Source organism: Arachis duranensis, chromosome 1 (assembly GCF_000817695.3).
Source record: "Arachis duranensis cultivar V14167 chromosome 1, aradu.V14167.gnm2.J7QH, whole genome shotgun sequence".
Lineage (NCBI taxonomy): Eukaryota > Viridiplantae > Streptophyta > Magnoliopsida > Fabales > Fabaceae > Arachis > Arachis duranensis.
This window is the reverse complement of record NC_029772.3, coordinates 655,416-672,111: the sequence shown is the minus strand read 5'-3', so window position 1 is coordinate 672,111 and position 16,696 is coordinate 655,416. Positions and strand designations below refer to the sequence as shown.

Here is a 16,696-nt window from a genome sequence, read left to right as displayed (position 1 = left end):
TGACCACGTAACAGAAATTAGCTCTGGGTGTGATGAATGATGTCTTCTCCTGGTCTGGCTCGTACATCGGGATTTGGTTATACCCCAAGTAGGCATCCATGAACGACAAGTATTGATACCCCGAGCTGGAGTCTACTAGGGTATCGATGCTTGGCAGTGGATAAGGGTCATTGGGACATGCCTTGTTTAGGTCGGTATAGTCCACACACATTCTCCATTTGCCATTTTGTTTTTTGACCAGCACTACATTGGCTAGCCATGTTGGGTACTTGACTTCTCTTATGAAGCCGGCTTCCAGGAGCGTCTGTACTTGCTCCACCACTACTAGGGCTTGTTCTGGGCCGAGCTTACGTCTTTTTTATTGTATAGGTCGGGATCCCGGATAGACCGAGAGCTTATAGGACATGAGCTCGGGGTCTATCCCAGGCATGTCGGAGGCCTTCCAGGCGAAGAGATCGGAGTTATCTCTTAGGAGCTTAGTCAACCCTTGTTTTAGGGTTTCCCCTAGGTTGGCTCCTATGTGAGTATTTTTTCCTTCCTCTTTGCCGACCTGTATCTCCTCCGTTTTTCCTCCCGGTTGTAGTCGCAGCTCTTCTCTGGCCCTTGCACCACCGAGCTCTATTGTGTGAACTTCTCTGCCCTTTCCTCTCAGATTTAGGCTTTCATTGTAGCACTTCCTTGCCAATTTTTGATCCCCCTTACCGTTGCTATCCCCGCTGAAGTCGGGAATTTCATGCAAAGGTGGGGTGTCGATACCACTGCTCCGAGTCGATTTAGAGTAGCTCTGCTGATTAAAGCGTTATATGCTGACCCCACATCGATGACTATGAAGTCTATACTCAGAGTCTTTGATTTTTTCCCCTTTCCAAAAGTGGTGTGGAGGGGCAAAAATCCCAGTGGTTTTATTGGCGTGTCCCCTAATCCGTATAAGGTGTCGGGGTAGGCTCTTAATTCTTTCTCATCCAACCGTAGTTTGTCAAAAGCGGGCTTAAAAAGGATGTCCGCTGAGCTTCCTTGGTCTACTAGGGTTCTGTGGAGATGAGCATTTGCCAGGATCATAGTTATTACTACTGGATCATCGTGTCCAGGGATTATTCCTTGCCCATCTTCTTTTGTGAATGAAATGGTAGGGAGGTCGGATGACTCCTCTCCGACCTGGTAGACTCTTTTGAGATGTCTTTTGCGAGAGGATTTGGTGAGTCCTCCTCCCACGAACCCTCCTGAGATCATATGGATATGTCTCTCCGGAGTCTGCGGGGGTGGGTCTCTTCTATCCATATCATCTCGCTTTCTCTTTCCATGACTATCCGACCTTTCTATGAGATACCTGTCAAGCCGACCTTCTCTAGCCAGCTTTTCTATCACATTTTTAAGGTCATAGCAGTCATTTGTGGAGTGACCATATATTTTATGGTACTCACAGTAGTCGCTGCGGCTCCCCCCCTTTTTTATTTTTAATGGGTCTAGGGGGCGGCAGCCTTTCGGTATTACAAATCTCTCTATATACATCCACTATAGAAACTTTCAGAGGAGTATAAGAGTGGTATTTTCTTGGTCTATCGAGACCGAGTTCTTCCTTCTTCTTGGTTTCCCTCTCCCTCTCTTTTGTTGAGGGAGGGTGTCCAGGTCGCCAACTCAGGTCTCTCAGCTTAGCATTTTCCTCCATGTTGATGTACTTTTCAGCTCTTTCTTTCACATCACTTAAGGAGATGGGGTGTCTTTTGGATATAGACTGTGAGAAGGGACCTTCTCTAAGCCCATTGACTAACCCCATTATTACTGCCTCGGTGGGCAGGTCTTGAATCTCTAAACATGCTTTATTGAACCTTTCCATATAGGCTCGTAAGGATTCTCCGACCCCCTGTTTTATTCCCAGGAGGCTCGGTGCATGTTTCACTTTGTCTTTCTGGATAGAGAACCTCATCAAAAACTTCCTTGAGAGGTCTTCAAAACTGGTTACTGACCTCGGGGGGAGGCTGTCGAACCACTTCATCGTTGCTTTCGATAGAGTAGTCGGGAAAGCTTTGCATCGCATAGCGTCGGAAGCATCAGCTAGGTACATCCGACTTTTGAAGTTGCTCAGGTGATGCTTTGGATCCGTGGTTCCGTTATAGAGGTCCATATCAGGGCTTTTGAAGTTCCTCGAAACTTTTGCCCTCATTATGTCCTCGCTGAAAGGATCCTCCCCTCCTAGGGGCGGCTCTTCTCTTTCATCACGGGAGTTGTGGCCTTTGAGGGAGGATTCTAACTTTAAGAGTTTTCTTTCCAACTCTTTTCGTCGTTCCATCTCCTCTTTTAGGTTCTTTTCAGTTTCCTTTTGTCGCTCCCGTTCTTGTTCTAACTGTTCCAGGCGACTGTGGACTAATCCCATGAGTTCAGTTACATGGGATGGTCCCTCTTTCTCTGATTCGCGCCCTTCTGAAGAGTTTACCTTCGGGTTTTTTACTCCGGAGGTACCTTTCCTGTGTTGATCATTGGTTCCCTGGTGGAGGGTCAAGTCTGCATCATTATTGCCTGTGTCCAGATTCTCTTGCTCAGAATCTGTCTCCACATGACCTTCTTCGGGGGATTTGTCTGCCATCACTGGTTGATCTCTCGGGTCCCCGGCAACGGCGCCAATGTTACAGTGGGTAACTGGAGATTGATGGGCTAAACGGCGTTGATTGGCCCAAATGTGTGAAGGAGGAGGATTCCGAATGGGTCTGCAACTCGGGGGTCTCTGTCCGACTTGTTCGTGCGAGGAGATGGGGGTGGTACCTGCAAAGACACTCCGATGCCTAAGTTAGCAAGAGTGCAAGCAGGTCTAGAGAGTATTGGACTTAGTGATACCTGAGGGGTGTCAGTGTATTTATAGTGGTGAACCAATAACCACCGTTGGAGTAGTGCCACCTTTTTAGGGTGTTAACCGTCCCATTATCTTAGGGAGGTTAGGATATGACTCTTGGAAGTGGTTAGAGAGATTCTAGGGGCAGTTACTCATTTGAATGAGTGTTTATCTGCCAGCTAACCCTCGTACCCGACTTCTTTAGAGCAAGTCGTGGTGAGAACCGACTTCATAGGATGAAGGTTGGTATTGGGTGAGACCCAATCCGTGGGATTTAGGCCTTTTATTTGGATCTGGGCCTTTACTGTTGGGGCAGGATATGAACATAACCAAATCAATATTGAAACCAATTACTAATCCTAAAACTCTTAATTGTACAATTAGTTATAACACAAATTGGAGCCAACTTTAATTAACCTAACCAAATATATGTGCATCACAATAAATAAAAAATTATTTCTAACTTAACACACATCACCATGCCCAATATCATGATAATCATAGAGCGGAAACTATAGTTAAATACGAATTATTTTCAAATAATCAAACCTTCTAATGTCTCGCATATATCATCTACCGAGTGAAAATTGAATTTACTGTAACGACAAATGTCGAAATTTTGATAACACGACCATTATTGGACAGTGGAACACTCGAGTGATGATGCCAAAGGCCTTTCTTTTTCTCCACGTTCCTTCCTTTTATTTTTTTTCACACATGTCACGTCACGTCTCATGAGTTGGCTTCGATGCCAAATGCAGTTGATGCCAAACCCAACAATTTGTTCATTCCAATTGAAGAGTAGGCTCAATGATTTGTCAATTGCTGGTTGGAAAAACAGCATAAATGCATAATGTAATCTTTGACAATAGTCCTTTATCTGTCTGTGTATTTCTCTTTTTTGGTGTTGACAATTGGCCTTTATGAAACAATACTTAGTAGGTGAGGCCCAACCATGATGATAACTTTCACTCATAAGAAATAAAAAAAAAAGCTCCACAAAATATATAAACTATTTTGACAATGATACATAAACTACATAAAAAGCAGAAAAAAACACATCATGCGGGAACAAGAAACGTAGTTAGAGTGTTTTTTCTTGAGAAAAATGAAATTACTATGACCAAGAGCAAAAGATTAAAAGGTGCATCAATTACAGAAAAAGCCAAAAGATGCATTCTTGAAGCTTCGGTTACTCACATTGGTTGAGCGTTAAGGTGCCCAATTAAATTAAATACAAACTTACAGAGTGCCAATAATTTTAAGAAAATAATAAAATAAATAAACTAACTGTTACTCAGAAAGGAAATCATTTGAACCAATGATCCAAAAGTTATACATCGCCAATAATACTAAATATCCAATCATTTGAAGCACCAATTATCCGACAGTTATAAATGGCCAATAATATATTAATTAATTATCTGATTGAGAAAGACATAAGAGAGACATGCAATTAGGCATTATAGATTACTTAACTATTGACTTTTTGTTGTTCCATAAAAAGCTATGCCTTATGTTAGAATATTTGAAGGATCCAAAATATGAGACTAGACTTAATTTCCTACCATTACACTAGCATTTCCTACCCACAACAAACTAGCATTTTCCACCATTATACTGATGGATTAAAGAATAGTTTCCAACAATACCAAACAGTTAGACAATGTCTACCAACAATCAGCAGCCACAATAAGCTCATTCCGGATCTAATTCTATAATATAATCTACCAGCCAAATTCAAGGTTTCAATTCTTCTACTTAGCACAAATATAGGCCCAACAAAGAAAGCACCAAAATGGATGATCTGTAACAATAGCATAAAATGTACACTACCTTTTTTACAAAGTTGAGTATGCAATAGATTAGCACAAAAAATGAAATATAAGACCAACAAAGAAAGCACCAAAATTGATGATCTGTAACTATAGCATAAAATGAACACTACCCTTTTTACAAAAGTTGAGTATGCAACAGAAGAACAGTTTTTAAACAATAGAGATTCTACCCATAAAATATTGCTTCAAACAACACCATGGCTCCCCAATATGTAACAAATCTGATAAGGCCAACTCTACAAGAAGCTAAAAAAAGGGGACAGAAAAATGAAAAATCTAAGCAACAAGAAACATAAATCAAGAAATCCACCTGCTTGCACTGACTTTGACGCAGAGATGAACATCTGTCCATTTTGACAGAGCATACAAATGATCACATTCATTTTTCCAGCTGCTGCTCCCGGTTGGGATCTTCAAATAAAAGATGTTTCAGGTTCAATTTCAGTTTCCTGAATCTGATAAAGTCACTGCTAACTTATGTCTCATACCCTTCTTCAACAGTTGGAAGACCACCTTCCCTGATAAATGCTGGGTTAAGAAACTTAGCCACAAAAGCCCACAATTTATACACATCTTCAAAGTTGGTTAAAAAGCCCAGTGAAGCTGTCACAACTTCAAGCCTTACAAAGCTGCCTTTTCCATCACGCCGAGCATTCTCCATCGGCCTGCAAAGAGTTGTATCTTCAAGATTCAGGGATACCCGCTGCTGTCTTGAGCCATCAAGGATCCTTATGTGACTGAGAAAACCAATACCAAGAGAAATCCCTTCATTTTCAGCAAGCTTTTGGACAATCTCTGGATTGATCAGCCCCTTGCTTCTGTCTCTGACATTGAAAGCGACAGCTGCACCCCTCTCATATTTTATTTTAGGGCCATAGATGTGGACAAGATTCACTTTTTCATCCCCATCAGAAACAGGTAACTTTAGCTGCAATAAGGAGGTCACAAGCCAATTTATCAAAAACCGAAGCCTGGATGTAGTTTTGTTGAGACCAAGCATATTAACATGATCTATATGCCGGCATACTATCTCTGGTTCCCTCCTGCCCCAACCCTCCTCATCACCATACTCTCCATCACTTGTGACAGCCTCTTCATCATCCAAGCTAGCTGCAGATATGTCCCCTGGCTCTAGGGTCTGGTTTAGGTACTCTTTACGATTATCCTCCATGCTAAATGACACTCTTCTTCCCCTGCTGGTGTGTTCATTCTCTTCCAAACCAAAAAACCTGCCACCACCATACCGATTCCCTTCTCTCCTACCCAATAACCTGAATTCACCTTCAGTTTCCCTTCTTATGGCACTTTCTTTAACATCAGCACATATTTCAGACGTAGAGCTGTTCTCGAAGCTTTGATGCTGATTGAGCCAGGATCCTTTCAAAGCAACAGATCCATTTTGAGCTGCTTCACTGGTTCCAGGTTCTTCCAATATTCCATTGGCTTCTAAATGGTCTGATGAATTACCATTTCTAGAATAGTGACTAGATTCATCCTGCTCTTCTTCCGGAACTTCTTTGACCCGGTCTAGCTCTTGTGACATTAGGACAGCAGCATCAAATGACAATACATGGCGATCATCATGAAGACCTAGATTTACCTCTCTGTCATCATACATAGGACTTCCATATTTCTTGGATGTTGGTTTTGGAGAATGTTGCTTCTGGGCCTTCCTCCCATTAAACCACATGGATGGTAAGGGAGAAGACATCCTCGGTTTATTTAAATGACCAACACCATCAGACCCAACTGGACTCTGACCCAAATCAATCCAAAATGAATTTTCCGATGACTCATCCTCACTGAAGACAGGACTCTTCATCACCTCCCCAACAGATATGCTTTCAGTCTCTTCAAATATAGTGCTAGTTCCATCTCTTTCCGAGCTGTCTTGATCCATTTCAGTCTCAAATACATCTCTGACCTGAGCAGACGTAAATGCACCAGAAAAGGCAGGTAATTGAGAGCCCTGACGAGTTTCAGAAGTCTTATCACCAGCAGCAATGACTTCCTCATCCTCAATACCAGCCAATCCATCCAATCCATCAACTGAATCACCCAAATATATTGGAAATTCGGGAGTAATCTTAACCATTCCAGAGCCAGTACTCCCAGACTGATTCTGCAGGCTTGCCATAACTGATTTCTTGATCAGAAGACATCCAAAACCTGTTGGATCATACCCAAACACCCTGTAAAATGATGTAACTATAAAATCTGGCCGGAATAGGGACAACCCAAGTGAATCCATGTCCTTTGGCCCCAATGATCCAGCATCAAGCAAGACATGCCAGTTATTCTGCTGTGCCAAGGCCATCCATTGGTACGAATACTTAGAACCAGTTACTCTGGACTGAACTGGGAACACAAACAGACCGGTAGCTGAATCCTTCTTCCTCTTCTTTTTGCTAGAAATCTGTTTTCTCAAATCGGTAGAGCATAGTTTGAGGGTTGGCCACTTAAACCATGCACTACATACTTTGGCACCTTTCTCCCTGGCACACTGAGCCATCCAAGCAACTGACTGGCTCTCATGGTCGAACATGGTCAACAATTTCTTGTTTGTATGGAAAGGGTATGATTCAGCCAGCAATTTAAAAGCTGACCCTCTACTAACAGTAAAAACAAGGCCATATTCATTCTCAGGAATATTCAGATAATCCATGATTCTAACCTTTATATCATGTTCAACTGTTCCTTTGTCAGCACCACCATAAAGTGCATGGTTACTCAAATTTGCAGTTATCTCAGACAAGCTAAATGTAGAAGAGTCCCAGTAGTGAATAGTCTGAACAAAAGAGAAGAGACCAAAGCCACAGTAATCAAGGCACACCTTAGGTGCCAAATGTGAATACTCATCAGACCTCAACTGATCAACTTTCTCTGACGATGAGTACTTGGGGTACATAGTGAGGAACTTCGAAAATGCTTCTTGTAAGGTGGGAATTGCCTCCTCGGATTCATAAGTGCGATCAGTGGCAAGGGCAGTGGCGCGAAGGAACTCCCTCTGGGCGTGCAGCCTGGCGAGGGAACGGGATCTCCCAAGACTTTCATCCTGGTTGGCAACAGTCTCTGGCTCTATGTCTTGAGATTTGAAGAGTGATCCATCTTCAGAAGCTTCTTCAAGAGCTTCCCTAAGCTTGTTCTCTTGCAGCTTCTGAAGCATCGATGGGTTCCTCCTTATCTCGACCACGGAATCATCATCTTTCCTCCTGCTCTTCTTGTCCAAGAGCAGAGAAGCACAGTGGGAAATGGGCTTCCATAGTGAGAGATGCATGATACCTTCCACTGCTCTCAAAAATCAATTTCAGATGAGAGAACCAGGAAGCTTGAATTGAGTCACTTGAACGAACACAACACAGACAAGAAGTAAAGTTCAGCCCATCGACCTGTAACAAATTAAGCTAAAACTCCCTAATTCCACGAAGACCACAACCCTGCATTTCCCCAACGATCGAAATCCTGAAAGGTGTGATTTTTGAGAGAATGAACAAACAACTCAGCTCACCATTTCCAGTGAAAAGTGAACACCAATCACCAAGAAGAAAAAAATGAAAAAAAAAAGGGGGAAAAAGGAAAGTAATAAAGAAAAAACAGTTCATTTTACCTGGAATAGGTTTCAATACCCAACTTCTTACAAAAGGAAAGTGTGATGCCGAAGATGGAGAGAGAAAAAGTCAAAAGCTCATAACCCTCAAACCCTAGAAATCCAGATCCCAAACCTTTGCAGAGCAACTCTCACATATACAAGAGAAGGAACTCTTCCCAACCAAAAAATAATGAGAAATGGGTTTGGAGAAGAATCCTAGGACAAGTAACAGTAACTATGGAGCTTCAATTAGGAGGGAGAGGCACTCCACAAGGAACTCTCTCTCTCTCTCTCTCTCTCTCTCTCAGTAATTTCAGCGCAGCATAATTAAAGCAAAGCGCCTAAAAACATGAAATGCTCTTTTACTAAAGAGAAGTAAATACAAAACATAGCGGTATGATAATTGATAAGTAGGTTCGTATCTTCCACAGTTGGATTTTCTTCTCTAAATTGAAATTGAAATCCAAAAGGCGAACGAAACAGCAAAGAAAATAAATAATAAAAAAGAAAAAAGATGACAAAAGTAAGAAGGAAAAAAAGAATAGAAATTTCAATTAAAGCATAACCCCCGTTCTGTGCTCTCTCTCTCTCTCTCTCTCTTTGATCGAAAACACTGCCTCCACTATGTTTCAACCGTTGCTTAACAACAAGGGAGAAGGGGACATTGACTCTCGCAAACGCCAAATGGTCAGTGATATTAAAATCAATTTCTGATTTTGCCTCCGTTATTAATGATTAGTTAATTAATTAATTAATAATAATAATAATAATAACAATAATAATAATAATAATAATAATAGTAGTAATTTAAGAATTGAGGTTCCCTTTGTCTATGTTGGGTGGTGGGGCTCACGGGCTGAAGTCATGGCAAAAAGTCAAACAATCAGCTACCTTGTAAAAGCTGTTATGTGTTATCTGTTCAATGGGGGCAAAAACCACAAAGCTGAAAGTCCAAACCCTCTCCAATCCCAAAGTCCAATGGAGTAAATTTCTACTATTTAAAATAGGATTTAGGTAATTATGCGTTAAAAAAATAACAATTTACATAAATAAATTGTTTGTTAAATTTATGTAATTATATTGTTTTAAATATGAAGACACAAATAAATTGTTTTATGTATTTATAGACGCAAATTACATTGTTTTAAATAAATTGTCTAGTATTTTTTGTATTTCTCCATTCACATGTAATTTGCTGCTGGTTATAGTGAATTATTTATTTTGGTAAACCGTTATTGGCAGTAACAATTTCTATAAATATATGAAGCAATGTATTTGCGTCTTCATATTTAAAACATTGTAATTGCCTAAATTTAATGGACAAACCATTTATTTATGTAAATTGCCCTTATAAAAATTTTAGAATTATTATGAATAAAAATATTTAAATTTTTATTTTAGTAAATATATTAAAATTTTGAATTTTATTTTGTCTTAAATAATTTTTTCAACTAAATCTTAAAAGTACTTTTAGTTAAATTCTTTTAAATATTTCAGCTGCTATTAATTTACAACTCATATTATATACACAATTAAAGTCAACTATTTTATATATATATTCTCTGTGTGCGTTTTTTTATAAAATATTAATTATATTATTATAAAAATAATTAATTATTATAAGGCAAAGCATTTTTTTAATTTGTCAAAATAATTATTTTGATAATTATTTTTTACTAAAATTTAAATAAAATAATATGCATAATATATTTAAATAGTAATTTTTTTATTTGTTTATGGAGTATTCTTGCTAACCTAAGTATAATTTGTTGGAATATTAATTTTTAAAGGAATGAAAAGAAGACCTATGAATTATCTCTATACTTAGGATATTTAGCCAAGTTAGATCTTGACTAATTAGAATTTTGGTAATTAATGTAGGTTTGTTAAGTAATCAGCTTACTTGTCTACTTAAATAAATATTAGAATCATGTCTTGTATAAGTAGTAATATAATGGCCAGCGACAGACTCTTAAAATATAGCTCAAATCCACAATAAATTTATTCTTAACCTACCGACAAAGTTAATTTTGTAATTAAGTTCGTCCAATAGCTTAGTGACACAATAAAAAATCAATTGAAGAAAAATGAGAATACACATAAAAAAAAAGAAAAAATACTTTGTTGAATTTGGAAACAAAAATAACTTGTTCATTGGCCATCCCTCTTTTAAATAATAGGAAAAGTATAGGTAGACAATTAGAATATTAAATAATGTAAATAATAAATATGTTGGATGTTCAATTCAATAGATATGCAGATGATTATTTTCATTATTTTTAATTAGATAGTTATTTTTTTTATTTGATTTACTCATGCACAATTAACAATGGTTGGATGTTCAATTCACTAAGTATGTAGATGGTTATCCTAATGTTAAGGTTTAAGAGATAATTTGCAAATGAAGTGTTTTTTTACTTTATTGAATCAATTCTAGAATCCATTGTTCACATTATTTATAAAAGTAATTGTCTATCTAACAAAATCGTACATAATATAAATATGACTTAATTTAGTAGTTCCATTAATTTTTTTTATGTGTCACTGTTAAACATTACATAATCTATTAAAGGTTTAATTATTCTGTTAATCTCTATAGTTTTGCAAAATTTTTAATTAGGTATCTGTATTTTTCTTCTTTTAATTGAATTCTTACACCAAATTATTTTTTAACTTAGTCCCTACACTTTTTTTTTCTTTTTATTTAAGTTCCTACACCAATTTTTTTAATTAAATCCCTATAAAATTAAGCCAATTAATGCTAAAAGGGACCTAATTAAAAAAAATTTGGTGCAGGGACCCAATTAAAAAAAAATATAGAAATCTAATTAAAAATTTTACAAAATTATAGGACTAACAGAGTAATTAAACCTATATTAAACAAAAATGTTTGAGAGTTATAGTTTAGGAACGGATAACTTTTTTCTTTGGTCTTTTTAGTGCTTTGTTTTTATTTCTTAATTATTGTTGAAATAAATAAATAATTTTAAATATAATAAACATATAATTATAGATATTAAATTAAATAAAATAATTTTATATTATTATTTTTTAACATTATTCATGTTAAAAAGCGATATTATTTGATAATTTTTACCTTGCACAATGTACATCAGTATTCAGTAATAATAGTAATATATTAACAATAAATTAATGGAACGACCAACTCGATGAATGTTAATGTCTTTCAAAAGTAAATAAATTTATGCATGATTTCTAAAACATTATTTTGAAGATTAACCCTTTGAAAGAAACAACATTAATAAACTTTTGTAAGACTTACACAATTATAGCCATTTTCCTTGTCTGATTGTGTCAGTATCTTTGTGCTTGAGGATTTTGTTTACAGAGAGAAATCAATAATTTCGATTTCTTTTGATTGGATGAGACAAACGAGCAAAATAAAATATATTCAAGTTGATTGTATTGTAGGCTTGTAGCTCTATAGTAATATTATATGATTCTTTTCTAATTGAAGGAACAATCTGAGTGCATTGCATTCGTAACTGATATTTGGGTCAACATTAGCAAGGGGATGGTGATAACTGGGAACAATAAAACTACAAATTTTGAAAGTGAGATATGCCTGCCTATGCCCAGTTCACAATCAATCAGTAATCGGTTTGTTTGGTTTATGAGTTGTGACGTTTCTTTGATGTTAACCACAAAGTTTATTGATTAATTAATTGTTATTGTTATCAATGTAACAAACCAGATAAGTCATAACTTATGATTTTTCCATGTCCACCCACTTTTTTTGTAATATACATTAACATTAGTGTATTAAACACGGTAACGGCAAATCCACGTTAATGTTTTTTGGATGTACAAAATGTTTAAAGCCAGCTAAATTTACCTTAGATTTCACTATAGGGATAAACTATAAAATAGTTATAAAAGAAATAAAGAAGGACATGTATATATAATAGACTTTTTTCTTTAATAAACAAAATATTTAAATTAGTTAATTTTCAAAACAAATAAGATTTATATTAATTTTCAAAATCTTTGCTTCCACTAATTATTACAAAAAACCCTTTAACTTGAAGTGTTTTTGTTTGTATTACAAAATATGCGTTGAATATCGTTGGATTTAGCGACAGGCGTTATCGACGATTACAAGTGAAAATTTGTCCCTCAAATAAGTTACTATCAAATTTAAAATTCTGTAAATAAATTTGACAGTAAATAGATGTGCGAAAATTAATTTTATTAGCGTCGGATTTTTCGTTGAAAAATTTCGACAATAATAAAATTTAGTAAAATATGGCGTTTAGACAACAACGAACATCTTACCATCGGATTTTTAGTGGTAAATTTGGGTAAAATTCAAATGCGAAATTTCTCCCCTTCACTCCTACAAACTATCTATCTCTCTTCTCTTCTTCTCTCTCTCTCTCTCTCGTCTCTTTCTTATATCTCTCCCTCTACTCTATTGAAGAAGGTTGCACCGCCACCACCTGGAGCTGTCATCACCACCGGTAAGTCACATTGTCATCGTAGATTAGCACATTGTCGTCATTGTTGCTAGAGTCTACATAGAAAGCCTCTGTTGTGTTGCCGCTATTGGTGTCCCTTGCCGTTGGAGGTTGTCACCTTATCATCGTCACTGCGCCAAAGGTAAGATTGTTGTCTAAGCATAACTCCAAACCAATAAATAACTCTCGCATCAAATTTAATTTGGTATTGTCACAAGTACAAACCCCAATAAAAATTTACCGAAGTATTTAAATCTCGGGTCGTCTCACAAGGAATTGCAATGAAGTGGTCAATTATTGGCTACGAAGGAACAAGGAGTTTGATTGGTAAAGGGGTAAGAAAATAAAGGGGCAAGAAATTAAATGACAAGAAAAGTAAATCAAGTAAGCAATTAATAAAGAGAGACATTCATGGCAAAGATTGAGAATGTGGGCTTTCTATCCTTATCATACAATGATTAATTCATCCTATTTAGTCAACTCCAACAAATAGAAGAATGTATCATCTTATCTTCACATAGGGAGAACGTCAAACAAGACTAGTTAATCATATCACAATAATAAACAAGAATTTATCTTATTACGTCATCCCCGACGATGGAAGAAGGTATCATATTATCCTCACACTCGGAGAAAGTCTAATAAGACTAGCTAATCTCAATCCAAAAGTCCTAATCAACTTACTAATTGAATTAGCAAAAGACTAGCGTCAATGGAAACAATATTAACTAACAATTCTAGATCACCAACTTAGGTTGGGTTTTCATGACTCAAGATTACCTAATTCCTCTTTCCAAGCCAAGAATGCTCCAAATTCTACTCTAACATTCAATCAAATATTTTGTCAAACATTTGGAAGGTATAAAAGGAAAGCATAATAAATGACAAGAAATAGTAAAATCTAACAACTATCAATTGCAAGGAATTAGGAATAGCAACTCAAATCAACAATAAAAGAACATCAAACTTCAAATTATATTAAAAGGAGATCCAAATCTAACATGAGTAGTCATGAACATAAAAGAGGCATGAAAGTAAAATTAACAAGAGAACCAAGAAGAATTGAAGTATTAGAACAAGAAATTGTAAAGGAAAAAAGATGAAATTAAGAAGTTGGACCTAGATCTAGGATGCACAATAACCTAAGAACCCTAATTCTAGAAAGAAGATGGAGCTTCTCTCTCTAGAAGCTAACCTACATGATGTCAATCCTACAACTAAGTACCCCCTTTGTCCAAACTTGAATTCTGCATGAAATAGCCTCAGCAGTGGTTTGGATTTGGGCCTGAGCAGCTCAGAAATCGCCCCTAGCGTTTTCACTTTAATGAGGTCACGTGCGAGTATCGACGCGTATGCGTGGGTCACGCGTACGCGTCGCTTGGCATTTTTTTCCATCCACGCGTACGCGTGGTTCACGCGTACGCGTCGCTATGCGACCTCGTATCCACGCGTGTGTGTCTGTCACGCGTGCGCGTCCATGAATTCACTCCAAATCCTTGTTTTTCCATGAGTTCTCCACTTTGCATGCTTTTCTCTTCACTCCTTTGATCCATTCCTAGCCTTTTCAACCTGAATTCACTAACAAACACACCAAGGCATCTAGTGGAATCAAAGGCGAATAAAAATTACCAATTTAAGGGTCTAAAAAGCATGATTTTACACTTAAGCACAAATTCAATGAGAATTACAAAAACATATTGTTTCACTTAATAAATGTGAAAAAATGTGATAAAATTCCCCAAAATAAGCACAAGATAAACCACAAAATTAGGATATATCATTGTCCATTTTTTCTTTTGGTTGTTTATTATATTACTAAACCCTAATTTCACTATCGTTGGTTTCACTATTGCCTCCTGTCACCACCATGCTTCCACCATACTGTAGCCACCATTAGAGAGGTGATTTTCCTATAGTTTTTATATTTTTTCAGGTATTTTGTTTACTTAGAATTTTATTAAGTGTTTTATTAATTCTTGATTAAATTTTTTAATGAAGTGTGCGATCAGGGTTTATTATATTAATTTAGTATAATTAGACATTAAGTAATGTTAGGTTAGGTAGGGTGTACTTTAGGGTTTGTTTTGTGTTGATGGTGTTTAGAATGATTGTCAATTTTTTGAGTTTATTATTGTCCTAATTAATTATTTTCTGAGTTTATTAGTGTTGATTGTTGTTAATTCTCTAAATTAATATAAGCTTGTTAATTTTCTAAGTTAATTATTGACTTATTGTTAATTGTTGTTAATTTTTTGAATTTATTATTATCTGAATTAATTATTTTCTGAATTAATTTTGCTGAGTTAATTGTTGTTAATTTTATTGAATTGCAATTTATTCATTTGAATATATGAACTTTGATTTATTTGTTTAATTATAATTTATGTGTTAATTATGTTTATAGTTTGTATGTTGATCATATTTATAGTTTGAAATTGAAGGTGTATAGTTTGCTATTTCAAAAAGTGTGCTTGTAGATGATAGGTCTACAGTGTTAGTAATTCTTCGTTCACAGATTAATGGTTTGCAAAATCTCCAACTAAGTTTGTAAGTTATTGAAATTGTATAAGTTTAAATAGATATACCATTTGAGAGATATGCATATGCATGCTAGTGGATTACTTAAAATCTTCATGTGTCATAATATGTTAATTAATTCTTTGTAAATTTGTCTCATTCACCTATAACTTGCACTCACTTTGTATAATTAATTTGTTCCATTCGCAGATAAACATGGATTATTTTATAACGAGTAAACATCCAATTTGGTCCTTGTCTATTTTCACGAAGGATAAAGTTCAAAAAAAAGGGATACTTCGACCCTCAACCTTTTTATTTTGAGACAATATGATCCCTCTGTTTAAAAAACTATTTAAATAATAATAAAAATAGATTTTGTGGGAGTTTTATTTGTCTTTTCTGGGAGTTTTAAACTTTCACAAAATTATTTTCAATAATATAACTAATTATTACCACTACTACTATTACCTTCTTCATCTTCATTATTATTGTTCCTACTTCTATTATTTTTATTACTTTATCATCATCATTATCTCCTCTACCGTCATCATTACCAATACCAATATTATCAACATTAAAGCTCTCTTTTTCATTTCTTATTCGATGTTTTTTTTTAAAAGGTATTTGTACTACAATTACTTTTTTTTACGGCATCAATTTCATCGAGAGTTTTTCTTTACTTAACCACCATTGGTGAATGAATTTTCAAAAAAAAACTTATTAATAGTTTGTGGAGGTTTAAAATCCGCACAAAATATAAATAAAACCCCTACAAAATCAATTTTTTTATTATTTAAATAATTTTTTAAACAAAAAGATCGTATTATCCCAAAATAAAAAGATTGAGGTTCAAAGTTCCTTTTTTTTTGACAGAGATCGCTTTGTCCTTCATGAAAATGGACAAGGATCGGATTGGATGTTTACTCTTTTATAATCTTAATTTGTCCCATTTATATCATTAATTTTTTCTTTTAACATTTTATTATCTAGAGAACTTTAACTATGTAATTTACTGAGCTATTATGAGATATCTTATTTCTTATCAAACCTTATGTAAGTTCATTTTTTCTAGATTTACAGTATATATTTATAGTACTACATTTTTCTTACACGAATAATTATTATTTTTCTTCTTTCGTCTTAAATTTTGATGTGTGAACTTGTTTATGAACTTTTAACAAAAAATTATAGATAAATCATTATGTAAAATTGTAAAAGTTTAAATTTTATTAGTTTAAAAATAATTGAATTTAAACATAAAAATTATATATTAAATTTTTAAACATTTTAAAAAACAAGTTTACTATCGGTTTTACTTGGAGATAAATTCGATGTTAATAAACTCTATAATTTTGTCAATTAAAAGTTAATATTTACCAATAAATAATTATCGGCAAGATTATACTGTTAAATTTATTTTACCGCTAAATTTGATGATAAATAAATT

General features: G+C 35.3%; 2 protein-coding genes across 2 annotated transcripts in view; both read right to left on the bottom strand.

Moving 5' to 3' along the window:
* Positions 1-4,709: 4,709 nt before the first annotated feature.
* The window catches only part of LOC107460464 (uncharacterized), a 46,564-nt gene continuing 34,577 nt past the window's right edge, over positions 4,710-16,696 (bottom strand). Inside the window, exon 3 of the transcript XR_008007048.1 lies at positions 4,710-4,972. The gene's annotated coding sequence lies outside the window, so the exon portion shown is untranslated. The remainder of the gene's footprint in view (positions 4,973-16,696) is intronic.
* On the bottom strand, positions 4,763-8,927 carry LOC107463693 (uncharacterized). Its single transcript, XM_016082889.3, has 2 exons — positions 8,270-8,927; positions 4,763-8,124 (listed from the first exon to the last, which is right to left on the bottom strand). The coding sequence occupies exon 2, from the start codon at positions 7,937-7,939 to the stop codon at positions 5,138-5,140; it is 2,802 nt and encodes a 933-aa protein (XP_015938375.1). The 5' UTR covers positions 7,940-8,124; positions 8,270-8,927; the 3' UTR covers positions 4,763-5,137.

Bases quoted from the DNA above. Each gene is read 5' to 3' on its own strand.
- LOC107463693 (XM_016082889.3), bottom strand. From the start codon at position 7,939: ATGCATCTCTCACTATGGAAGCCCATTTCCCACTGTGCTTCTCTGCTC.